At 39.6% G+C, this 27,073-nt stretch overlaps 1 protein-coding gene across 5 annotated transcripts in view; it reads left to right on the forward strand.

Annotated features, from left to right (window-relative positions):
• ARNTL2 (aryl hydrocarbon receptor nuclear translocator like 2) overlaps window positions 1-27,073 on the forward strand; it is a 111,389-nt gene that overhangs the window by 46,775 nt on the left and 37,541 nt on the right. For 2 of the 5 annotated variants that reach the window (XM_013047798.2, XM_004776408.3), the window contains exons 4-9: window positions 11,153-11,194; window positions 14,493-14,650; window positions 21,449-21,528; window positions 22,917-23,009; window positions 24,904-25,021; window positions 25,841-25,984. In XM_013047798.2, the coding sequence (XP_012903252.1) occupies window positions 11,153-11,194; window positions 14,493-14,650; window positions 21,449-21,528; window positions 22,917-23,009; window positions 24,904-25,021; window positions 25,841-25,984 (635 nt within the window). Of the gene's footprint in view, window positions 1-11,152; window positions 11,195-11,235; window positions 12,702-14,492; window positions 14,651-21,448; window positions 21,529-22,916; window positions 23,010-24,903; window positions 25,022-25,840; window positions 25,985-27,073 lie in introns of those variants that run through there. The other 3 variants (XM_013047800.2, XM_045073230.1, XM_004776410.3) reach the window with 2 other exon arrangements.

The following is a 27,073-nucleotide window of genomic DNA, read 5'->3' on the forward strand; positions in this document are numbered from 1 at the left end:
AGTGGCATTAGTTAGAGTCACAATGTTGTACAACCATTACTATTGCCTATTTCCAAAACATTTTTTTTATTATCCCGACTAGAAACTCCGCATGCATTAAATAATAATATTCCATTCCTTGTTTCCTTGGGGCCCTGGTAACCTCTAGTCTACTTTCTAGCTCTATGATTTTGCCTATTCTAGATATTTTACATAAGTAGGGTCATACATTGTTTATCCTTTTTTGTCTGGCTTATTTCACTTAACATATTTTCAAGTTTTCTGTACATTATAGCATATATCAGAAATTCATTTTTAAAAATTTATTATTATTTTTTATAAACATATATTTCTTTTTTTTTTTTAAAGATTTTATTTATTTATTTGACAGAGATCACAAGTAGGCAGAGAGGCAGGCAGAAAGAGAGGAGGAAGCAGGCTCCCCGCTGAGCAGAGAGCCCAATGTGGGGCTCGATCCCAGGACCCTGAGATCATAACCTGAGCCGAAGGCAGCGGCTTAATCCACTGAGCCACCCAGGCGCCCCTAAACATATATTTCTATCCCCAGGGGTACAGGTCTGTCAATCGCCAGGTTTACACACTTCACAGCACTCACCATAGCACATACCCTCCCCAATGTCCATTACCCCACTCCCCTCTCCCTCCCCCCTCCCCCCAGCAACCCTCAGTTTGTTTTGTGAGATTAAGAGTCACTTATGGTTTGTTTCCCTCCCAATCCCATCTTGTTTCATTTATTCTTTTCCTACCCCCCAACCCCCCCCCCCCGTTGCATCTCCACTTCCTCATATCAGGGAGATCATATGATAGTTGTCTATCTCCTATTGACTTATTTCACTAAGCATGATACCCTCTAGTTCCATCCACGTCGTCGCAAATGGCTGCATAGTATTCCATTGTGTATATACACCACATCTTCTTTATCCATTCATCTGTTGATGGACATCTAGGTTCTTTCTATAGTTTGGCTCTTGTAGACATTGCTGCTATAAACATTCGGGTGCACGTGCCCCTTCAGATCACTACGTTTGTATCTTTAGGGTAAATACCCTAGTGCGATTGCTGGGTCATAAGGTAGTTCTATTTTCAACTTTTTGAGGAACCTCCATGCTGTTTTCCAGAGTGGCCGCACCAGCTTGCATTCCCACCAACAGTGTAGGAGGGTTCCCCTTTCTCCGCATCCTCGCCAGCATCTGCCATTTCCTGACTTGTTAATTTTAGCCATTCTGACTGGTGTGAGGTGATATCTCATTGTGGTTTTGATTTATACTTCCCTGATGTCAAGTGATGTGGAGCACTTTTTCATGTGTCTATTGGCCATCTGGATGTCTTCTTTGCAGAAATGTCTGTTCATGTCTTCTGCCCATTTCTTGATTAAATTATTTGTTCTTTGGGTGTTGAGTTTGCTAAGTTCTTTATAGATTTTGGACACTAGCCCTTTATCTGATAGGTCATTTGCAAATATCTTCTCCCATTCTGTCAGTTGTCTTTTGGTTTTGTTAACTGTTTCCTTTGCTGTGCAAAAGCTTTTGATCTTGATGAAATCCCAATAGTTCATTTTTGCCCTTGCTTCCCTTGCCTTTGGCGATGTTCCTAGGAAGATGTTGCTGCGGCTGAGGTCGAAGAGGTTGCTGCCTGTGTTCTCCTCAAGGATTTTGATGGATTCCTTTCTCACATTGAGGTCCTTCATCCATTTTGAGTCTATTTTCATGTGTGGTGTAAGGAAATGGCCCAATTTCATCTTTCTGCATGTGGCCGTCCAATTTTCCCAACACCCATTTATTGAAGAGACTGTCTTTTTTCCATTGGACATTCTTTCCTGCTTTGTCGAAGATTAGTTGACCATAGAGTTGAGGGTCTATTTCTGGGCGCTCTGTTCTGTTCCATTGATCTATGTATCTGTTTTTGTGCCAGTACCATGCTGTCTTGGTGATGACAGCTTTGTAATAGAGTTTGAAGTCCGGAATTGTGATGCCACCAACTTTGGCTTTCTTTTTCAATACTCTTTGGCTATTCGAGCTCTTTTCTGGTTCCATATAAATTTTAGGATTATTTGTTCCATTTCTTTAAAAAAAAATGGGTGGGATTTTGATAGGGATTGCATTAAATGTGTAGATTGCTTTAGGTAGCATAGACATTTTCACAATATTTATTCTTCCAATCCAGGAGCATGGAACATTTTTTCATTTCTTTGTGTCTTCCTCAATTTCTTTCATGAGTACTTTATAGTTTTCTGAGTATAGATTCTTCGCCTTTTTGGTTAGGTTTATTCTGAGTTATCTTATAGTTTTGGGTGCAATTGTAAATGGGATTGACTCCTTAATTTCTCTTTTGTCTTGCTGTTGGTGTAGAGAAATGCAGCTGATTTCTGTGCATTGATATTACATCCTGACACTTTACTAAATTCCTGTACAAGTCCTAGCATTTTTGGAGTGGAGTCTTTTGGGTTTTCCACATATAGTATCATATCAAATGTGAAGAGTAATAGTTTGACTTCTTTGCCAATTTGGATGCCTTTAATTTCTTTTTGTTGTCTGATTGCTGAGGCGAGGACTTCTAGTACTACGTTGAATAGCAGTGGTGATAATGGACATCCCTGCTGTGTTCCTGACCTTAGCGGAAAAGCTTTCAGTTTTTCTTCATTGAGAATGATATTTGCGGTGGGTTTTTCATAGATGGCTTTGATTCTATCCCTACACTTTGAAGAGTTTTGATCAGGAAGGGATGCTATACTTTGACAAATGCTTTTTCAGCATCTATTGAGAGTATCATATGGTTCTTGTTCTTTCTTTTATTAATGTGTTGTATCACATTGATTGATTTGCAGATGTTGAACCAACCTTGTAGCCCTGGAATAAATCCCACTTGGTCATGGTGAATAATCCTTTTAATGTACTGTTGAATCCTATTAGCTAGTATTTTGGTGAGAATTTTCGCATCTGTGTTCATCAAGGATATTGGTCTGTAGTTCTCTTTTTTGATGGGATCCTTGTCTGGTTTTGGGATCAAGGTGATGCTGGCCTCATAAAATGAGTTTGGAAGTTTTCCTTCCATTTCTATTTTTTGGAACAGTTTCAGGAGAATAGGAATTAGTTCTTCTTTAAATGTTTGGTAGAATTCCCCTGGGAAGCCGTCTGGCCCTGGGCTTTTGTTTGTTTGGAGATTTTTGATGACTGTTTCAATCTCCTTACTGGTTATGGGTCTGTTCAGGTTTTCTATTTCTTCCTGGTTCAATTGTGGTAGTTTATATGTCTCTAGGAATGCATCCATTTCTTCCAGATTGTCAAATTTGTTGACGTAGAATTGCTCATAGTATGTTCTTATAATTGTTTGTATTTCTTTGGTGTTAGTTGTGATGTCTCCTCTTTCATTCATGATTTTATTTATTTGGGTCCTTTCTCTTTTCTTTTGATAAGTTTGACCAGGGGTTTATCAATCTAATTAATTCTTTAAAAGAACCAGCTCCTGGTTTCCTTGATTTGTTCTATTGTTTTCTTAGTTTCTATTTCATTGATTTCTGCTCTGATCTTTACTATTTCTCTTCTCCTGCTGGGCTTAGGGTTTCTTTCTTGTTCTTTCTCCAGCTCCTTTAGGTGTAGGTTTAGGTTGTGTATTTGAGACCTTTCTTGTTTCTTGAGAAAGGCTTATACCGCTATATATTTTCCTCTCAGGACTGCCTTTGTTGTGTCCCACAGATTTTGAACCATTGTGTTTTCATTATCATTTGTTTCCGTGAAAGAAATTCATTCTTTTTATGGCTAACTTTCCATTGTATGTATATACCACATTTCTGTAACAATGTTACATTAATATCAGGTGTACAGCCTAGTCAACTTCTCTATACATTATGCTATGCTTACCACATAGCTGCAGTCTGTCACATATACCGTAATTTCAGTATCATTGACAATATTCTCAGTGCTGTGCCTTTTATTCCCATGACTTATTCATTGTATAAGTGGAAACCCATATCTCCCACACCCCTTACTATTTTGCCCATTCCTCACCCTCCTTCCCTCTGGCAGCCATTAACTCTCTGTATTTATAGGTCCAATTCTGCTTTTAGTTTATTCATTTGTTTTTTAGATGCCACATGAATGAAATCATATGGCTTTTATCTTTCTCAGTCTGACCATTTCATTTAGCTTAATACACTGTAGGACCATCCATGTTGCAAATGGTAGGATCTCATCTTTTATATGGCTGTGGAATATTCGTGTGTGTGCGTGTGTGCGTGCGTGTGCGCATGTGTGCGTGTAGGTGCACTACTTCTTCTATCTATTGATGGACCCTTAGGTTGCTTCCATATCTTGGCTACTATAAATAATGTTGCAATAAACATAGGGGCGCATGTATCTTTTATAATTAGTGGTTTGGTTTTCTTGGGTAAATACTCAGTAGTAGAATTCTTGGATCATATGGTATTCTTGTTTTTAATTTTTCTGATAATTTTTCCATAAAATTATCCATATCCATAGTGCTTTCCACAGTGGCTGTACTAATTTACAGCCTTACCGCGAGGGTTTCATTTTCGGTACATCCTCTCCAACACTTGTTATTTCTCATCTCTGTGTTTTCAGCTATTCTGATAGGTGGAAAGTGTTATCTTGTGGTTTTGATTTGCCTTTTCCTGATGATTAGTGATTAGCATCTTCTCTTGTGTCTGTTGGCCATCTGTATGTCTTTGGGGAAATGTCCATTCAGGACCTCTGCCCATTTTTAAATCAGATTGTTTGCTTTTCGGGTGTTGAGTTGTATAAGTTCTTTTTTATTTTGGATATTAGTGCCTTATTGGATATGGAATTTGAAAATATCTTCTCCTTAGTAGGTTGCCTTATTATATGAAAGCCGCACAAAAGCTTTTAATTTTGATATAGGTCCAATAGCTTATTTTTGCTTTTGTTTCACTTGTGTTAGGAGGAATATCTAGAAAAATATTGTTACAGCCAACATCAGAGAAATTACTGCCTGTGTTCTCTTCTAGAATTTTTATGGTTTCAGTTCTCACATATAGGTCTTTCATCCATTTTGAGTTTATTTTTGTGAAATAGTGTTAGAAAGTATTCCAGTTTTCCCAGCACCATTTGTTGAAGAGACTTTCTTTTACCCATGGCATAGTCTTGCCTCCTTTGCCTCCATTGCCTCCTTGGCCATGTAGTGGTGGGTTTATTTCTGGCCCTTTATTCTTTTTTTTTTTTTTCTGGCCCTTTATTCTTTCCCTTCGATCTGTGTGTCTGTTTTTGTGCCGGTACCAGAGTGTTTTGATTACTATAGCTTTGTAGTACATCTTGAAATGTGGAACTGTGATACCTTCAGTTCTGCTCTTTTTCAAGATAGCTTTGGCTATTCAGGGTCTTTTGTGGTTCCAGACCCATTGCAGGATTGTTTGTTATAGTTCTGAAAAATGCTCTTGGTATTTTGATAGGGATTGCATTGAATCTTTACATTGTCTTGGATAGAAGGGACATTTTTTTAATTTAGATTCAATTGACCAACATATAATCCATCGTTAGTTTTTGATGTAATGTTCAATGATTCATTCCTTGCATATAACAATGTTAATTCCATGAACACAGAGTATCTTTCCATTTATTTGTGTCTCCTTTAGTTTCTTTCATCAAAGTCTTACAGTTTCCAGAGCACCCATCTCTCACCACCTGGTTAAGTTTATTCCTAGGTATTTTAGTCTTTGGTGAAAATGTAAATGGGAGTATTCACTTAAAATCTCTTTCTGCTAGTTTGTTATTAGTGTATAAAAATGCAAAAAAAAAGCAGTGGATTTCAGTATATTAATTTTGCATCCTGCAACTTTACTGAATTTACTAGTTTTAATAGTTTTTTGATGCAGTCTTTGGGGTTTCCTATATGTAGAATCATGTCTGCAAATAGTGACAGTTTCACTTCTTCCTTACTGATATGATTGCCTCTTATTTCTTTTTCTAGTCTGATTGCTCTGACTAGGACTTCCAACACCATCTTGAATAAAAGTGGTGAGTGGACATCCTTGTGTTGTCCCTGATCTTAGTGGAAAATCTCTTAGTCCTTCATCACTGAGTATGATGTTGACTGTAGTTTTTTCACTTATAGCCTATATTATGTTGAGATATGTTCCCTCTAAACCCACTTTGTTGAGAATTTTTATCATGAGTCAGTGTTCAATTTTGTCAAATACTTTTTTTTTAAATCTATTGAGAAAATCATGATTTTTTTTAAAAAGATTTATTTATTTTAGAGAAATTGAGAGTATTAGCAGGGGGAGAGGCAAAGTGAGAGGGAGACAAGCAGAGTCCCCACCAAGCAGGGAACCTTACATGGAACTTGATCCCAGGACCCTGAGATCATGATCTGAGCCAAAACCAAGAGTCGGATGTTTAACTGACTTAGCCACCCAGTTGCCTTGAGAAGATTATGATTTTTATTCTTCATTTTGTTGATATGGTGTATCATGTTGGTCGATTTGCAAATATTGACCGATCCTTGCATCCTCAGAATAAATCTGTTTGAATATATCATGCCACTTTCTTTCGACCTACAAAGTTTCTGCTGAAAACTTGGCTGATAGCCTCATGGTTTTTCTTGTAGGTAAATTTTTGCTTCTCTTTTGCTACATTTAAAAGTCTCTTTATATATTTATTTTTTAAGTAGGCTCTATGTCTAATGTGGGGTTTGAACTTACGACCCTAAGATCAAGAGTAGTATGCTGTACTGACCAAGCCAGCCAGGTGCATGCAAAGTCTTGCTTTATCTTTAACCTTTGGCATTTTAATTATTATATGTCTTGGTTTGGACCTTCCTGGGTTCATCTTGCTTAGAACTCTGTGCTTCTTGAAACTAGATATCTATTTCCTTCCCTATGTTAGGGAAATTTTCACCTATTACTTCTTCAAATACATATTTTCCTTTCTCTCTTGCTGTTGCTTCTAGGTTCCCTGTAATGGGAATGTTTTTTCACTTACTGCTGTCTAAGAGCTCTCTTAATCAACCTTCATTTATTATTTTCTCCTTCTGTCATTCAGCTTGTGTGCTTTTCATTAACCTGTTTTTCCTTATCGCTGATATATTCTGCATCCTCTAATCTACTATTGATTCTCTCTAAGGTATATTTTATTTCAGTTACTGTATTATTCAGCTCTTATTGGTTCTTTTTTACATTTTTTAATTATTGAAAGTCTCGCTGTGAAGTTCACTCACTCTTTTCTCCAGCCTAGTGAGCAGCTTTATGATCATTACTTTAAATTCTTTATCAGGCATATTGTTTATCTCCATTTCATTTAGCTCCTTTCTCTGAGGTTTTGTCTTGTTCTTTCTTTTGGAGCATATTTCTGTCTCCCCATTTTGCCTTCCTTACTCCCCATGTTTGTTTCTATGAATTAAGCAGAATAACAACTTCTGAATTTGAAGGAAGGCTTGGTGCACTTAGCGACTTTCACTGGCTGGAGATGAGTTTGGCATGGGTTGGTTGTCTCAGGACTCTCCACATAGTAGGCACTGTGGCAGGATAGCTGAAGTGGGTACAGGTCAGTGTGGCCCCTGGGCCTCCCTGCAGCAGGTGCCCTGACAGGTTAGTTAAAGCTAGAGTGGGTGCATGCCGGGGTGTCCTGAGGCTCTACACCCAGAGGGAACCTTGGCAGTGTAGCTGATGCTGATGTGAGTATTATTCAGGGTATCCTGGAGCTCTCCACACAGAGGGCACCCTGGCAAGACAGGTGGAGCTGAAGTGGGTGTATGCTACGGGATTCCAGGGCTCTCTGTGGAGTGGGCGCCCTGTCCCAACTGTGTGTTGCAAAGTTCCAGGTTCTATACACTGAGGGCACTCTGGAAGGATGGCTGAGGTGAAGGGAAGCTGGGATTTCTGGGGTACTATTTGCAGGGGGTGCCCCAGTGGAGTGGCCGGAGCTGAAGCAGTGTGTAGAAGCAGGAGACCCTTGAGTTCTTTGTACAGAAGGTGTCCGGGTAGGATATCTGAAGTGGGGGCAAACAGGTATGTTCTAGGACTGTCTGTAGAGATAGTGCCTTAGAGGGGTGTCCTCTGGAGCTGAGGCAGGGTACATGCCTGCCAGGGAGAGGTTCTGGGGTACTCTGCACAGGGGTTGCCATATATCCCATTTTGTTTATCCATTCATCTGCTGGTGGACATTTAGGTTGTTCCTATCTTTTGGCTACTGTGAATAATGCTGTTATGAATGCTGATGTACCAGTATGTGTTTGGGTCCTTGCTTTAAGTTCTTTTTGGTATATACTCAGGAGACTTTCTGGGTCATATGGTAATCCTATGTTTAGTTTTTGAGGAATCACAAAAATTGTTTTTGACAGTGGCTGTACCCACCAGCATTACATTTACATTACAGCAGCATATACATTCCCACCAGCAGTGTGTGAAGGATGCAGTTTCTCCATATTGCTGATATTTGTTATTGTCCATTTTTAAAAAGAATATAGCTATCCTACCAGGTGGGAAGTGGTACAGACTTCTATGTTCAAAGAATCACTTGGGAAACAACATGGAGGATGGGCTGAAGGGGGGAAACCCAGGAGGCAGAGAAAATAGCTGAGAAGTTTTGCCAGAGATTGTTTTCTGAGCATTGGTCTAAGAGAGTAAGGTCCTGGACAGCAGGGCATGGAAAGGGAAGGGCATGTTATGAGAAGTTTAAAAGAGAATTCATGATTGTTGATTAAGGAGAGCAGGAATACAGGAAGTGTCCAAATTTTCTGACTTGGTTACCTATTTGGAGGATGTTATATGCTGAGATCAAGGGATAGATGGTGAATTCAGTTTTGGACACAGTGAGAGCATGGTAATTCTCAGTTCTTCAACCAGGCAGTTGGATATGAGGACCTGGTGCTTAGGGGTGACACCTGGTCTAGAGATAGAGATTCACACATTTCTAATGTTCAGGAAGCCATTGCAGTGATTGGCATGGATGCGCGGTCACTGGGGGAAGTGCAGAGAGTGGGAAGATTTGGGGACTGAGGATATACTCTGGGGGGACTCAGGCCTAAACACTGTAAAAGGAGGAAGGAAATCCTACCCCAAATGTGAGAAGACATGGCTCTGAAGTAGGGTAGTATCTCAGAAACCAAAGGAAGAAGGTTTTAAAAAGAGGAAGGCATGAAAAGGAGCAAATCTGGAGAATATTTTGATTGCATTTGCACTTACCTAGTTTATGCTGCAAACAAGAAATGAATTGTTTGGCTAATATAGGATCATGCCTTTTCTCTGTTCTACCAGGGACCATTAAATAATAGTATGTTTGGATTTCATAAGTACAGTAGGTTTGGATTTCACCATTTCTTTAGAGTTTTTTTTTTCCCCTTTGTAATTCAGTTGACACTGTTAGATTTGTGTGTGCAACACACAAATTCCACAAAGGACTCAGTGCTCACTATGATATATGTACTTACCATCTATCAGGATATAATGTTATTACAATATTCTTTTTTTTTTAAGATTTTATTTATTTATTTGACAGAGAGAGAGATCACAAGCACGCAGGGAGGAAGGCAGAGAGAGGAGAAAGCAGGCTCTCCACAGAGCAGAGAGCCCGATGCGGGGCTTGATCCCAGGACACTGGGACCATGACCTGAGCTGAAGGCAGAGGCTTTAACCCACTGAGCCACCCGGTGCCCCAACAATATATATATATTTTTAAGATTGTATTTATTTATTTGACAGACAGAGATCACAAGTAGGCAGAGAGGCAGGCAGAGAGAGAGAGAGAGAGGAGCAAGCAGGCTCCCCGCTAAGCAGAGAGCACGACTCGGGGCTCGATCCCAAGACCCTGGGATCATGACCTGAGCTGAAGGCAGAGGCTTTAACCCACTGAGCCACCCAGGTGCCCCAACAATATATATATATTTTTAAGATTGTATTTATTTATTTGACAGACAGAGATCACAAGTAGGCAGAGAGGCAGGCAGAGAGAGAGAGAGAGGAGCAAGCAGGCTCCCCGCTAAGCAGAGAGCACGACTCGGGGCTCGATCCCAAGACCCTGGGATCATGACCTGAGCTGAAGGCAGAGGCTTTAACCCACTGAGCCACCCAGGCGCCCCACCCCAACAATATTCTTGACTATACTTCCTATGCTATACTTTTCATTCCTGCGATTTATTTATTTTTTATTTTTTTAAGATTCTATTTATTTATTTGACAGAGATCACAAGTAGGCAGAGAGGCAGGCAGAGAGAGAGGAGGAAGCAGTCTCTCCGCCAAGCAGGGACCCCTATGTGGGGCTCGATCCCAGGACACTGGGATTATGACCTGAGCCGAAGACAGAGGCTTTAACCCACCGAGCCACCCAGGTGCCCCTCCTGTGACTTATTTATAACTGGAATTTTGCACCTCTTAATTCCCTTCACCTATTTTGCCCATCGCCTCATCTACCTCCCCTCTAGAAATCACCAGTTTGGTCTCTGTATTTAAGAGTCTATTTTTGTTTGTTCTGATACATTTGGAAATAATATTTTTTTAAATATGCATTATTAAAAACTACTCAGCCTGCATCATTTTTTAACGTGGAATGTATTCTGTCACCATCAGTATATTCTGCTATAGTAGTGGTCTGGTGGTAACTACCCATCTTACATAATACATACACACACATGTGTATATATACATATATAGCCCCACACGCATATATACATTTGGCATATTCTGCTAGGGAATATACTACTGTGACTATTAATATTATTGCCAAGTGACCGGAGTTTCCAATTTTCAATGATAGTTTTAATTAAAAAGTAAATTTTAACAAAGTAAATTCCTTTTCATTTACTTTTAGGCTATTTTAATATCATCACTACAAAATTTTTGGTGGAGCCAATTGTCTAAAAATTATTCTATTTAATATTATTCATATGAAAATTACATTTCTCAGGACTCACACAAGATAATTTTTGTTCATTGTCACAAGTTAGCAGTTTTCGTTGCCCTGATGGGGAGGAGGGGCCTGTGAGCCTCAGGAGGAGAACCACCACCACCACTTGTGTCCACAGTAATAATCATTTCCAGTCATTAGGAGCTCAGGGTAGCATTTAACTAAGACTTAATAGGATTTAGGATGTAGGATGATAGTACTTAATCTCACATTCATTTTCTTTCAAGAATGACATAAAAGCTGTTTCATGTAGTTTGACACTTTATCCTGCTTTTTTGTAGAATGGAAGATGGTGAACAACAAGTAAAAACGAAGTCCTTCAGGTACACTGAACCGTTGAGATTGCTAGATGGTGGGTGGAAAATGTTGCAGATACAAACCTTGAGCCAAAGTAAAAGGTGACGCCAAGATAGAATTAATTCACGAATATTAGGTTTTTCTCATCCCATATGCTCTGAGAAGTGGTGAATGTCAAGTACCTGTTACCTTTTCTATCTACTGGAATAACATTTGTCTTAATGTGCCTTTAAGTTTTTCTTAGAGGGACTGTTTATTCTTGAAGCACTAGAGCAAAGCTGATTTATGCTGTAAAGAAATCCCAGTTACTTCTGAGGAGCATCTGATTGTTAGTCTTTGTCAATTCTTTCAACATATTCTCAGCATCAACAAAAATTTTTCTATATCTGGCAACATGGCCAGATCTCAGTTTTGCTTTTTCTTCATTTATTCTGGTTTTGTATCTAATTTGCAAAACACTGACAGGGATCAAAGTGGCAGTAAGAGTATGCAGAATTAAGAGCCAGACCCCTGCCACTAAATTATCAGACAACCAGCCTCTGGTAAATTGGTCTTTCCCTAATACAGTCTTCCAGAAATCTTTTAGGTGCATCTCCTTCAAAAACTAGCTATTTTGCCTTCTTCTGGGTTTCCTAGCTCCTGCCATCATCATTCATTGTTCTCCACAGGGCCTTGCTCCCACATGTTCTCACCTTTCTCTAATCCCTACCTCAAAGACAGAAGACCGCACCTGCTGTACATTCCTGGAAGGAGGCATCTCTGCCCATTGTTGGTGTCTGTGCTGATGGGGAATACTGGTAGAAATGAGAGGTGATAATTCTAGCAGGAGGATAACTCTAACATTCTTCTAAACATAAAATTTTAATCTAAAAATTGTTCCTGAATGGACCAAAGCATGAGTATGTAACTAAATCTTATGTGAACATACATATAATTTGAATTCTATCCAGTTCACTCAAAAGTACTTATTTTGTTCCAGGAGTAGTGTGACCCAAGGGTGAATGGTTGGGTGGGAAGGGGAATATTCTCTCCATCGGTTTTCATTAGTGTTCTCCCGTCCCCCAATCTCTTATGTGGAAAAATTAAATTTTCTTTTGTCTAATTTAAACTTCCCATAAAGACAGGTCAGAGCACGTCTTCTCCTTCTTTCCCATCAGATTGTCCTTTTTAAACTCTTCTTATGTGGAAATTCTCGAAGCGCCACAATCTGACTGTTGTAGGAGAAACAGACAGATGTTTACAGTCAAGTGTGAAGAGTAAAAGAGCCTAACTCAAATGTAAAATGTAAATGTAAGATATACAATTCCCCCCTACATTTTACCATCCATGAAAAAGGTCTTACTCAATGGCCCCTTCCTGTTAATGGGCAATGTTTTTCTTTCCTTGTGACGTGTTCAATAATACTGAATTTCCAGCAGACAGTGACTTAGGTCTGGCGACATGGTAGATGGATCGAAGACTTAGAGGCAGCTGAGAGAGGAAAGCGATTCATCATGTAGTCGTCACAGACCGTTTCCCAGAAGAATAGCTGAGGTGGGTTTCGAAGAAGGAAGAGGATTTTTCCAAGAACATAGAAGGGAAGGACTTTATAAGCTTAGCAAAGAGCGAGTCAGAGGAGATGGGAGGTGACTCGGCATGTGTGAGGACCAGAAGGTTGTTTGGCGTTGCTGCGGAGTAACACGTGGAGGTGTAGGGAATGCACGGAGACATGGACCTGGAAATGAGGGCGCAAACCAGATCATGGAGAACTTTGGGATGTCACGAGGGAGTTTGGCTCTTCCTCGTAGGCAGTGGAAATCTATTTTAGCAGTTTGGTGCAATGGAATTAGATGACTTCATTTGTTTTAGAGTGATAATTCTGGAAGTTGGGGTTTGCGTAGACTGAAAGGGGAAGACACTGGAAGTATAGCAGGTTAAAAGGTTTTTGGGGGTAGTACAGTGAGCTGTCACCTCATGAATCAAGGTGGTGACACAGTGGATGGGGAGGAAGAGACGACCTATATAAGAACCATTTTAAGAACTAGAACCTATAGGAGTTTGTGATTATTCGGTTCTTCCGAGTGAAGAAGGAAGAAGGGTCTAGAATGAGCCTAGTGATATCAGCAACCAAGATAAATTCTACAAGAGTAAGTCAAGGGTAATGGAGGAAGGAGATATAAAATGGGGGTAGATTGTAAAGAACATATTCAGTATGGGCTTACCTGAGGTTTAAGGCACTTGTGAATCATTTAAGTGTGTAGTTCAAGTTCTGAAGGTCAGGAAGGGGGTGAAGTATGAACGAGTTAGAGATTTAATAGTAGCTTAGGAACCGCTGTAAAGCCTCTGAGAGAAGGAGCTATCTCAGGGTGAAGTTGTAAGGTGAGGAAAGAGTAGAGCCAACTGGGGGATCTTGGGGCACTGCTTTGAAGGAAAGAGGAAGAGCTGGTAAAGAGACAAGGGGACTGAGTGGAGCAGGGAGGGCAGCGGAGCAGGGGAGGGTCACAGGAGCCCGCGGAGGAATAAGGAATGTTCAGACCGTCAAATTCAAGGCAGAGATCAGCAAGGCCTTGCATAATATAAGGATGACCTCTGCTAGAAATAGTGTCGGTGGGGCAGGGTTTGCTGAAGGTTGATTTTAATAGATGGGTGGAAAGGTGCCTGCTTGAGAAAAGAGCGGAGATGGTGGGGCGCCGGGGTGGCTCAGTGGGTTAAAGCCTCTGCCTTCGGCTCGGGTCATGATCCCAGGGTTCTGGGATCGAGCCCCACATCGGGCTCTCTGCTCAGCAGGGAGCCTGCTTCCTCCTCTCTCACTACTTGTAGATCTCTGCCTGTCAAATAAAAAAAAAAAAATAGAGCGGAGATGGTGTTCATCCAGGAAGCTGGCTGAGAAGGGAAGATAGTAGCAAGGGAAAAACCCCTCAGAGGAGGATAAGGTAGGAGTTTTTTTTCCCCAAAGAGAGAGACTTGCACACATTTGCAGCCCCATGGGAAGCTGCCGAAGCGAATACCAGAGAGCAGTGATCTGTAGTGAAAGGAAGAGCTGGGTCGCCTTCTGAGACTGAGGGAATTTCTAAAACTACTCATGTGGCCCTCAGACACATCTTAGTTCTTAAAGGTTTCTGGAAATAAGATAGGAAGGAAGGAGCAGGGGTAGTTGGTCTGACGAGAGATGAGCGCCGTTCTGGTGCTCAGCAGCTCCTCTTCTTCCCTGAACCCGGAGCGCAGGGCCGGAGTTGGGAGCAAGGAGGGCGTGCTCGCTGGCCTCCTCAGGCTCCAGTCAGCGCCTCCGAGGTAACTGTGGGTCTGCTCGTTGTTAAAAATAAAGGAGGTTCTTTTCCTTCTTAGAGAAGCTCATAGCCAAACCGAAAAGCGGAGGAGAGATAAAATGAATAACCTGATCGAAGAACTGTCAGCAATGATCCCTCAGTGCAATCCCATGGCACGGAAACTGGACAAGCTCACAGTGTTAAGAATGGCTGTCCAACACTTGAAATCTTTAAAAGGTGAGTTTGGGAATGGCTTCTGCACTTGGATTTGTTGTTGCTGTTGTTTTTAAAGAGTTTTTTTACGATTTTATGAAATTATAAAATGTTAAAGATTTTATAAAAATGTATTTATTTGAGAGATAGTGACATAGTGATAGTGAGGAGGGAGGGAGGAGAGGGAGAAGCAGGCTCCCCGCTGAGCAGGGAGCCTAATCCCAGGACCTTGGGATCATGATCTGAGCCAAAGGCAGACACTGAACGGACTGAGCCACACAGGCTCCCCCGCACTTGGATTTGTGAAGTCCACCCTGTAATTGAGATCCCCGATTCATTTTTGTGGTCATTGGCTCCTGAAATTCTATACAGGTGTGTCTTCAGCTTTATAGGCATCAGTTTGTTTACAGGCATCGATTTTGATGCTCATATGCTATATGTGGAGAGAATACTAATCTGGGTATTGAAAATCTTGGTTTCACTAAAAGCTTTATTTTAAATGCACACAGTGTGTCTTTCCATTTGTGTCATATTCAATGTCTTTCATTGTCTAAGACATCGTCAACATCTTAAGAGTTTTCAGAGTATAATCCTTCCACTGCCTTGGTAAAATTTATTCCTAGGTGCTTTATTCTTTTTGATGCAATGGTAAATATAATTGTTTCTTAATTTCTCGTCCTGCTAGTTTGTTAATGTGTAGACATGCAGTGGATTTCAGTATGTTGATTTTGTATTCTGTAACTTTACTGGATTCCTTTATTGTAGGTTTTTGGTGGAGTCTTTAGGATTTTCTATATGTAGTATCTTCTCATCTGCATATAGTGAGAATTCTACTCCTTTCTTACCAATCTGGATGTCTCTTATTTTTCTTATCTGATTCCTATGGCTAGGACTTCCAGTACTATGTTGAATAAAAGTAGTGAGAGTGGACACCCTTGTCTTGTTCCTGATCTTAGAGGAAAACCTTTCAGTTTTTCACCACTAAGGATGAAGTTAGCTCTGGGTTTGTCACTTAGAGCATTTATACTATTTTGTTCCCTCTGTACCCACTTTGTGGAGTTTTTCTGAATGTCGAATTTGTCAAATGCTCTTCCTGCACCTGTTGAGGTGATCATATAATTTATATCTTTCATTTTGTAATGTGTGTTGTGTTGATTGATTTGCAAGTACTGAACCATTCTTGCATCTCCGGAACAAATCCCACTTGATCATGGAGAATGATCCTTTTAATGTATTGTTAAATTTGGTATGGAAATATTTTGTTGAGGATTTTTGTGTTCATCAGGGATATTGGTCTGTAAATTTATTTTGTAGTGTCTGTTTTTGGTATCAGAGTAATGTTGGCATCGTAGAAAGAATTTGGCTGTTTTCCTTTCTCTTCTATATTTTGGAATGATTTGAGAAGGGGGAGGTATTAACTCTTCTTTAAATGTTTGGTAAATTTCACCTGTGAAGCCTTCTGGCCCTAAACTTTTGGTTATTGAGAGTTCTTTGATTACTGGTGCAACTTCCTTGCTGGTAACCAGTTTGTTCAGATTCTTTCTTCCTGATTTAGTTTTGGGAGATTGTAGATTTCTAGAAATTTACCCATTTCTTCTAGTTTGTCTAATTTTTTTTTTTTTGCATAATTTTTGTAGTAGTCTTTTTTTAATTCTCTGCATTTTCATATTGTCAGTTTTAACTTCTCTAGCATTTCTGATTTTGATGAATCTGGCTAAAGTTTTAACAGTTTTATGTCTCAGTTTCATTTATTTCCACTCTGATCTTTGTTGTTTTCTTCCTTTTACTGACTGGATTTTGTTTGTTCTTTTTCTAGCTCCTTTTAGGTATAAAGTTAGGTTGTTTGAGATTTTTCTTCTTTCTTGAGGTGAGTCTTTATCACTATAAATTTCCCTCTCAGAATTGCTTTTGCTGCATCCAAGAGATTTTGAACCATTGTCTCTAATTTCATTTGTCTTCATGTATTTTTTCCTTTCTTTGCTGATGCACTGGTTGTTTAGTAGCATGGGTTTTTTTTTTTTTTTTTTTTTTTTTTTTTTTTTTGCCTTGACACATTTGGGGTTTGGGGTTTTTTTTGGGGGGGGATTGATTTCATTTCACTGTTGTAGTCAGAAAAGATGTTTGATTTCAGTTGTCTTTCTTTTAAATTTCTATCTTCTTGTGATCTGTTCTGGGTAATGTTTCATGTGCATTTGAATGTATATTCTCTTGTTTTTGGATGGGATGTTTTGTGTATGTAGATCTGTTAAGCCCATCTTTTGTAATTGGTCATTTGAAGCCACTGTTTCCTTCTTTTCTATCCATTGACCTAATAGGGTGTTAATGTCCCCTACTATTATTGTATCACTGTTAACTTCTCCCTTGATGTCTGTTAATGCTTGCCCTATATATTTAGGTGCACCTGTGTTTGATGCATATTTACAATTGTGATCTTCTCTTTTGAATAAATCCCTTAATATTATTATGTAATGGTCTTCTTTGTCTCTTGATACAGTGTTTTAGAGTCTATTTTGTTGATATAATTGTCACTACCCCATCTTTTTTTCTTTTTTAAGATTTTATTTATTTATTTGACAGAGAGATCACAAGCAGGCAGTGAGGCAGGCAGAGAGAGGAAGAAGCAGGCTCTCCACAGAGCAGAGAGCCCGATGCGGGGCTCGATCCCAGGATGCTGGGATCATGACCTGAGCCGAAGGCAGAGGCTTTAACCCACTGAGCCACCCAGGCACCCCACTACCCCATTTTGGTTTTGCTTTTATTTGCATGGAATGTTTTTTTCCAGTCCTTCATTTCCAGCTTGTGTCTTTAGTGCTGAAGTGAGTCTCTTGGGGGCAGCATGTGGTTGGGTCTTGTTTTGTTATCCATTGTTATCCAAAAATCACCCTGTGATTTTTGATTAAATGTGATGCTCCAAAATAATTATTGATAGGTGCATATGGTCATTTTTAAAATCGTTTCCTGGTTATTTTTGTAGTTCTTCTCCATTCCCTCCTTCTTTTGATCCCTTCCTTGTGATTTGAGGACTTTCTTTAGTGTTATGCATGGATTTCTTTCTCTTTGTTTTTTTTTTTTTTCTGTATGTATTATAGGCTTTTGGTTGTACTAACCATGAATTTCATATATAACATCCTAAATATGTAGTAACGTATACCAAGTTCATGGTCTCTTAACTTCGACCACATTCTAAAAGCACTACATTTGTATTCCCCCTTTCCACATTTATACACATGTGGTCACATGTTATACCTTCTTTACTTTGTGTATTCCTTGACAAAGTTTTTGCAGATACCATTTTACTACTTTTGTCTTTTAACGGTCATACTAGCTTTATAAGTGGTTCATCCACCACCTTTACTCAGTTTTTACCACGGAAATATTTTTCTTGCATAATTTTCTTGTCTTGGCCTTTTCTTCTCTGCTTAAGAAGTCCCTTTCACAAAAAATAGGTACTTTAAATCACCTTCCTTAGATTTCCACATGCAGAATGGTGGCTGCCGTACTCTCGCTGACTATCTGCAAATCTGGAGGGCAGGCAGTGAGGAAAAGCAAGCACAGCCTTGATCCCTCTGATGCCAAGCAGAACAGTGGAAGTGTGAGGATACTGCTTGGCAGGATCCTTGCAGGAGTGTGACGGGAGGTCTCATTTTCATAACCATCCATTGTGAAACAGGATTCCCTTTTACCCCACAACTGGATCTTGCATAAGTTGTATGCAATATTTCCCTTAAATCTTTTAGCAGTGAACATTTGCAGGCCCCACTGAGGTCATTTGATTGCAACTCTAAAATTACCCAACCATTTTCACATTCGCAATGCCTGGAGGGAGGAGAACCTAAGGGGAAAAGTCATGAATCCATCAACTAATCCAACAAACAGGCACTGAGCATCATGCAGGTTCCCGTCTGTGCTGGGGACTTGAAAAGGAAGGACCAAGATCTCTGATTTCTTGGGGTTCATGGCAGGCAAAGGAGACAGACCCAGGCAGAGATCATTAAAACCCAGGGTGATAAATGCTACAGCGGAAGTAGGAGTGGGAGGAGGAGCAAGAGAAGCTCAGTAGGGAGAACGGACTGTCCTTCCTTACACCAGAGCACAGGTTTTTGCCAGTGGCCTTTCTGAGGTGCTCAAGGGCTCATCACACACCCTGAGCAGACCCTTTAGTCGGTGCTGCCCACGAGTAAGAGGACTTCAGGCAACTGGGTCTGCCTGCCTTCCAGTACCCTTACTGGAGTAGATCACAGAAACCTGGACCCCACATCATCAGAGGGCTGCCTGCGGAGCATGTTGTTTTCGTCCCTACATAATTACTTTAAAGATAAATGGATTGTGAAGTGAATTTTTGCCTACATGCTTTAAATATTGCTTCTCAAATTATCTGGGTGAAGGACAAGTGTTACCCACCCCCACCCATTACAAAGTACAGCTAAATCCTGGAAAAATGCTCATGGGCTGGGGTGCCCCAACAATGTCACATTTCCATAAAAGTGTCTAAAATTGCTTTCTTTAAAAAGGATTTATTTATTTGACACACAGAGTGAGAGCAGGCATGTGCACAAGCAGGGGGAGCAGGAGAAGAAGCAGGCTCCCCGCTGAGCAGGGAGCCTGATGTGGGGCTCGATCCCCGGACCTTAGGATCATGACCTGAGGCAAAGGCAGATGCTTCTAACTGACTGAGCCAAACAGGTGGTGCCCCTAAAAATGCTGGTTTTTCATTTCCATACTCACCTGCCATAGTTTGCTGATGACACCAGTCAGCAGACCACACTTGGAGTAGCCCTTCTTCTCAGCAGGTGCCTTCAGAGAAACTCTGGGCATTGTGTGTGTGCAGTCATAGTACTGGTACTGGGCGGGGTGGGGGTGAAGTGGTCCATGCATGGAGGTCCCAGAGGCAAACCTCCTAGGTTCAAAGCCTGGCTCCTTTACTTAATGGCTGTGTGACTTACCCAAGTCACTTCACATTCGAATCCTCCACCTCTGTAGCTGTAAAATAGGGGGAAAGCATTTACTGAATAGGGTCATTGTTAATAGTAAAGACTAACACCTATCAAGGGCAAGCACAGTGTTTACTCTGGGTTGGAGGTAGGAGGGGGGAGGAGGAATAGGTACTGTGATTTTGATTAGTAACCCAATGAACACTGTGATAAAGGTAAGTGATCTTGTTTCCTTGTGTGTTATCTTTCGGTGTGCCCTAGTGGCATCTGCCTTCAGCTCAGGTCATGATCCCAGAGTCCTGGGATCAAGTCCCACATTGGGCTCGCTGCTCGACAGGGATCCCTGCTTTTCCCTCTCCCTCTGCCCCTCCCCTCTCTCTCAAATAAAATCTTTTTAAAAAGTTGTTATCCCTCACTGCACAGGTCCAGAATATCACAGCATGTGTTTTAGTAGTACCTCAGTCCTTACCCCCATCATTTCTCCTTAGCCTGTCCTCCGCTCATTGTCCCACCTCCCAGTTCTGGCTGGCTGACACCGACAGGGTTTCCCTAACATACTTCTTCTGACCTTCAGGCCAGACCAGAAGATAACACTGCTTTGCTCAGACTGATTTATAGCCTATGCTGGCCTGGAACTCAGTCTGTATCTTTCTGCTCTTTCTCAACTCCCTCCTGTCAGGTTGCTGTGTATTCATTTATAATCATAAGAAATCATTTGAGGGAATTCTTGGAGCCTTACCTAGAAGGTAGATTCTGGAAGAGATTTTCATTTACTTACTTATGCCAGGCTCATATGGGTGCTGCTGTATCAATTAAGACCATGAGGTGTTTTTGATTTTCTGGGTACTGCCTCACCACCATCCCACCCCCAACAACCGCCCGCCAGCTCTTACATATTTTGTGAGTTTGAGCTGCAAATCGTTCCAAGGGTCCCAGGGTGGGGAAAACAACAACAAAACAACAAACAAACCTCTCAGGGTATTAACCCATCTTTCTTTTGCAAAAGCAACTTTTCTTGCGGTCCTCAGGAAGAGGGGCTTGGGGTTAGGAAAGTTGAGTATATCAGAGGGAAAATTGATTTACCTATGAATTACGCTTGCCTGGATGTTATCTGGGGACAGGGCACCTTGGCTTGGTGGGCTGTCCCCTGCGCCCCCTTGTGGCCATGCATGCACAATTGATTTTGGTGCTCCCCTTGTTTCTCTCATTGAAACCTTTAAGTAGGTCCTGCTTTTCCTCCTTTTGTCAGCTGTTCATTTAGAGACTTTTATTTTGATACAATAAACTCTGTGCTAAGGGCTTAAAATGAATTATTTCATTTATATTTTATACATTTTTATATATTATCAGAAGTCTCCATATGATTTTTAAAGCGCCATTTGAAAAATCTTATGAATCCAGAGCAGTGATTTAAAGTTTCACAATCTTCCTATTTAGGGTAATTCACATAATCCATTTGTTTTGTTTTGTTTTGTTTTTGTTTTTGTTTTCAAGTAGTCTCCATGCCCAGCATGGAGCCCAACACAGGGCTTGAACTCATGACCCTGAGATCAAAGAATTGGATGCTTAGCCAATTGAGCCACCCCAGTGCCCCTGAACAGTTTGAAGAAGCTAAGGAACTATAGTGTATTAGAAAATATGGTTCTCTTTTGAAATCAGCTCCTGGCGTCCACACATTCAAGTGTAAGGGAATAAGTAGTTCCAAGAACTTACAGTATAAAATCAGGACATCCTATTCTAATACTATTGAAAGAATGAGGACAATAAAGTCATAGAATGTGCTAGTAATAGTACCATTCACAATGCAGCGGCAACGGTACTTATTTCCCTTGAGTAATTACTACATTTCCAACTCTATTCTATTTTCCATAACTTTTGGACTTATTTTTAGGTATGACAAATTCTTATGCAGGAGGTAATTATAGACCTTCATTTATTCAGGATAATGAGCTCAGACACTTAATCCTTAAGGTAAGTCCAGAGTTCTGTTTGTTTAAGCTGTGTTTGTCCTTTCAGTTTTACTTGGATGGGATGCAGATTTTTTTGGGTTCGCTTCCGGCTGCCACAGCCAGGGCTCCCAAATGCACCATAGCTCTCTTCCTACAAAAATAAGTTGCATAAGTAACCATGTCTTAATTTGGGCTGATGAAAGTAGAGACAGAGGATATGCAATTTCCATAATATGGAGCCAAGCTTGTCTTTGATCCTAAACTTACACTGTACTTGCTTCCTGTGCCATGGGGTCTCTTGCCCTCCATCACCACCTCCTTAAAAGCCAGCTACCTTGTATCCTTTTCTCTTCTGGATTCTGTTTTCAGCACATTAGCCCTTACTGCTTAATGAGCTATTAGTCGATGCTTTGACATTTCTGTTCTCACCATTCATATGCATGGGTTTTCAGATTCTCTCCTCTAGAGGTTATTTGACTTGGAAAATATAACCATCTCATAGGCTTCTCCTGCCCCCAGGAGGAGATAAATGACTCCTGGGCTTTAAACCATAGCATGATAAAACTGAAAGAATCATCATATATATACTTGTCTATTTTTTCTCAATTTTTGAAAAGCTCTTTTATCTGAAGAGCTGAATTTAAATACAAGATTCCTGATAGGAATGTAAGGGATTTTTTTTTTTTTTGGAAGATTAAGATATCTAAAGTTAGCAACATGTACAGTATGCTTTGGAAGCTTTCTCACAATCTTTAAGTGTTTTTTTTTTCTTTCAGTCCTAATATAACACTTGTTCTGCCCTTCTAGAGTATGTCCGCCAAACTCACCTCATATTTGTTTCCAGTTAGTAGAAATGATTCAAGGCAACGTCTGATGGGAGTGCTAGACTCATCCTGTGTCCATACAGGTCCATTTCCATATAGGTTGCTTCACAAAGGATGTACTGGGCAGACTTCATCTAACCGAGGTGAGGTTAGAGTTTTTTAAGTTTAGTTTCCAGTGAGCGGTTAGTAATTACTCACAAGGTGTATTGTAGGACATCTGCTCTTTTTCTTGTCCCCACTCTACACATTCCCTGCATCTCAGCATATCCTCGGGCAGTTGTTACTGCAGTGTTTTGATATTTTTATAGTTTCATATGCAGTATAGAATTTGGGGTAGGTCATTTCTATATTAGAAAATATCACAACCCAATATTCCATGGCCAAATTTTCCATGTCAAAAACTAGTTTAGACTGGGGTTCATTTTGATGTTCTTCATCAGTCTTTTTATAGTTTAAGAAAATGTCCTAATTTTACTAGCTCTATGACCACTCTTTGTTTTATCGCTACAGGAATTTTCAGAGTACTTGAATGTGTGTAAGACAGACTTTTTTTTTTAATATTCATGTTTATATTTTTAAATTCTAGACTGCCGAAGGCTTCCTATTTGTGGTTGGATGTGAAAGAGGAAAAATTCTCTTCGTTTCTAAATCAGTCTCCAAAATACTTAATTATGATCAGGTATCCAAAACTGAGGATATTTTCCACATGATGCTTAACTTCTTTGAACACACACATATTTCTGAGTTCTCTTCTTGAACCCCGGGCTGTGGGCTTAGGTTCCACTAGGTTAGAACTCCTAGAGAGATGGAAATGTATGCAAAGATTATGGGTTCTTGTTTCTGATAAGAGTGTTCACTTCCTTACCTCTGGCAAGTTATTTAATTTTCCTGAGCTGTAGCCTTCTCTTACGTGACAAGGGTAAATGATGATTAAACCTGTCTCTAGGTTGTAAAGACAAAATAGGTGTCACATTTGAGACTGTCTGAACAATGTTTGGTGTCCTTCTGTTTTCTCTAAAAGACAGCATTATTATTTATTATTAGGTTACATGCATAACAGTTTTTGATCTAAGCTCTGGCAACAAACTCTAATAAAAGTCATCTTTCATTTAACCACCTTTCTCTTCTCTTTACCTCCTCATTCCCAAGTACCATTTAATTTGAGCTAGTTACTTAAAAGCTCTAACACTAATCCAACGGAGTAAATAAACTAGCTCCTGTGGTCACCTTTAAAATAGGAATCAGACCACAGCTTTACTCTTCAATAATCCCAATGACTTCACCTATATTCTCCCCAAACATGAAAATTTAGAGAGATAGATTCGTAGATAATGAGTTAAGTAACAGAAGAAGAGGTATTATGAGCCTACAAACAGAGAGAGTAAGAACCAAATGAATCATTGCAGCTGGTTTTATCGGCATTGGGGACACAAGGGGAGGTCAAGACTTGATTATTCTATTTCCTAACATGAGATAGAGAACATCTCTCTCTCTCACACACACACAACTTACAATTCAGGATAGGCATGTAAGTTCCAAATTAGTGACATGAATCTCATCCCACTGGGCACTGACCTAGTATTTCAGACCATTCAAGAGACATACTGACTTCTCTTCTTCTTAGGACTCTGAAATCCCCATGATGTAGGCAGGATCTGGTCCTTAGCTTTTCAAATTCAGGAACCTGATTTGCTTTGAAGCATAGAGTAGAAACTTCTATTAACCAATCATATAGCAGATTGATTAATAAAATGCTATTTTTTAAAAATATGAGATATCTAACTCAGTCTAGGTTACTTGTCCATTTGTCCAGCTAGCTGGTCCATGTGTTCTGTCTTCTATAAGAATGTCTACTTTAGGTAATAAAGGATTTCATAAGGCAAGGGTGATCACTGAAATCAGGAAAGGCTTGATATACAAAGTTGAATGTCTGCTTAGGTATTAAGATGAGCAGAGAAGGGGAGGAAGACATTTCAGTTGAGGAGCAAGTCAGGGACCAAAAGTCAGTTGGCTGGAGTGGTGAGGGAACTCTGAGTTTGTAGAGAGGGGGGATGAATTCTAGGTGATGAGACCATGCAAGCAAAACCATAGACATGGGAATGCTGTACATATTGGGGGAAGTGAAATGGGAAATGGGAGGTATTCTAGGTTAGATTTTGTTTTTTTTTAATAGTGCAGTGATTTTTTAAAAATCTGAATCACACCGTAAAATCACAGATACATTGTGACTTCCATATTATAATATAATCTTTTTACTTTTACCAAGGATTAAAAAAAATTTAAATAATCATATAATTTAGAAGTAACAAGAGAACTGGGTGGGGGATATTAACAAGAGTTCACCGAATATCAGTGATTAGGTGTTTGTGATTTGTGTCTTTCCAGATACAGTTTTGTATATTTCTATCTACAAGTATTACCCTGCTTTTAACACTAAGTTAATGTCACAGTGTAGGAGATGGATCTTTGAGCTTGAGGAAAAGCAATTTTAACAGTATTTACCATAAGTTCACGTGAAGAAATGTAGAAAAGTTATGGTACTGATTTTAAATGAACATCTACCTTATAAATAGGCTAGCTTGACTGGACAAAGCTTATTTGACTTCTTACATCCAAAAGATGTTGCCAAAGTAAAGGAGCAACTTTCTTCTTCTGACCTTTCACCAAGAGAGAAGCTGATCGATGCCAAAAGTAAGTGCTTATGTCAGCATGTCTGTAATTTTATGTAAGTAAATTATTACTTCAAAGCACGGCTGTGCAATAATTTGAAAAATTAGCTAATTATGGTTTTATGAGGAGGACATTTAGTAAACCTTACAGTCATTAATCTAGAGTTCAAAAAACAATAGGGAATTCCTGTATTCATCTACACATACAAAAACAAATATGTTCATATGAAGATGCTTTGTTTGCGGGATATGTGATTGTGTTATAATCACTATGTTCCATATGCTAATAAAATCTTTATAAGAAAGTATCATTTTGGATTTAAAAAATTGCTGGGGTTTCTGTTATTCAGCCATATGCTAGACAGTTCTCTCTTATAGGAGTTAGATCTACTCCATATGAAATACCTTGTATAATTGTGCTTTGGAAGTGTAAATATTCTTTATCTTCTCTGAAAATACCACTTTGGAAATGCTCAGTGCCAAACATTTATTTATAATATAAAGTAGTGATGCTTAAAGCCATTGATTACTACGGTAAATTGAGGGGTTTTTTCACTTAAAAAAATTTTTCATTTCATTTTGATTACCTTTGTTTCCCCCCCAGGGAAAAAATGAAGATGAACTGCAAGTGTTTATAAGTTATAAAAATATAATTCCTTGGCATATGCTCTTTTTGGTATATTTCACTTAGTGGTTTACCTTATAATGATGTCATTGCTTTAAATAACCATTTTTCAATGTATAAAAAAAAAGGTAATTGTTTTGAAATGTGTCTCCTAACATTTCTGATCTATATGAAAATATTCTTTTCCACCTGTTCTCTTGCCTCCTGCTACGAAAGCTGGCTTGCAGGTTCACAGTAATTTCCACAGTGGAAGGATGCATGTGTACTCTGGCTCGAGGCGATCCTTTTTTTGTCGGATAAAGAGCTGTAAAATCTCTGTCAAAGAAGAGCATGAATGCTTATCCACCTCAAAGAAGAAAGGTATCATCATTTTAAAATATCAAGTGATTTAAGGCAGGGGTATAAAATTAATGTCCTAAAAGCTTTCTATACAGAAATAGTAAAGTGTGTGGTCAAGACAAATACTTCAGGCCAAAAACACCCAAGGAGATAAGATTGTTTTTTAACCAGAATTATTTGGATGGACTCATCACATCTTTCACATTTATCAGGTAACTGCAGGCCCTTCATTGTCCATGATTTTAATGGTGCTATTGAAACTGCAGCTTGGGGGCTTTCCAATGGGGAGGGAAATGAAATCCCATTGTTTTAAAATATGAAAGTTAGGGCTTTTTTAAAAACTGCAATAGTACAAGAGCCTGATTTGATTAATTTTGGTAAAAGTTTCTTAAGACATTCCAGTTTCTTAAGACAGTCAGTGCTTTTAGTTCTTTGGTAAATAGTTCTAGTTCTGTTTTCCTGTGAATCTTTTATAGGTTTGTCTCATTTACGTTTTTAATTGATTTAACACTCATCTATTTTATTTGACTGAGAAATTCTGGGGACTGAAAAATGCCTCCCACTTTTTTTTGCCTAAGAATATACTAACCTATTAGAGATAGGATTTCCTATGCAAATTTTATTGTGGGATTTTCTTTCCCATCCTTTAAGAGTCTATTTATGTCTTCTCTCTCTCTTCAACAAAGAGATGGAAAATATAAAAGACAACTAAACAGAGTTGAGGAATACAATAATTGAGCTGCAATATTCAGTTTATTTACAAGTTTCGAACAATTCTTTTTTTGGCAGCCACCTAAGACAATAATCACCCAATACTCACTTACCAAGCATATACTTGTGCTGGATCAGAGACTGTACTGTTTTAATTCCCATGAAAACACTATGCTTTCCACTGATTAAGAATCAGGGAACAGAGACTTGGAGAGTTTCAGTAACTTGCAGAAAGGAGATCGGCAAAACTCCCACTCAAATCTAACGCCCCTACTCTCATGTTACACCATAAAGAAACATAGCAGAATGACTCAGCAGTGGTAAGAGAGGATCTGTTTGTAAACCAGCCATTGCCGCCCTCGTGCCCTTGACTCTGAGTGGGCAAGGGTTGTCTAAAGT

The sequence above is a fragment of the Mustela putorius genome, unplaced genomic scaffold (genome assembly GCF_011764305.1).
Source record: "Mustela putorius furo isolate JIRA1106 unplaced genomic scaffold, ASM1176430v1.1 tig00537227_pilon_pilon_pilon, whole genome shotgun sequence".
In the NCBI taxonomy this organism is placed as follows: Eukaryota; Metazoa; Chordata; class Mammalia; order Carnivora; family Mustelidae; genus Mustela; species Mustela putorius.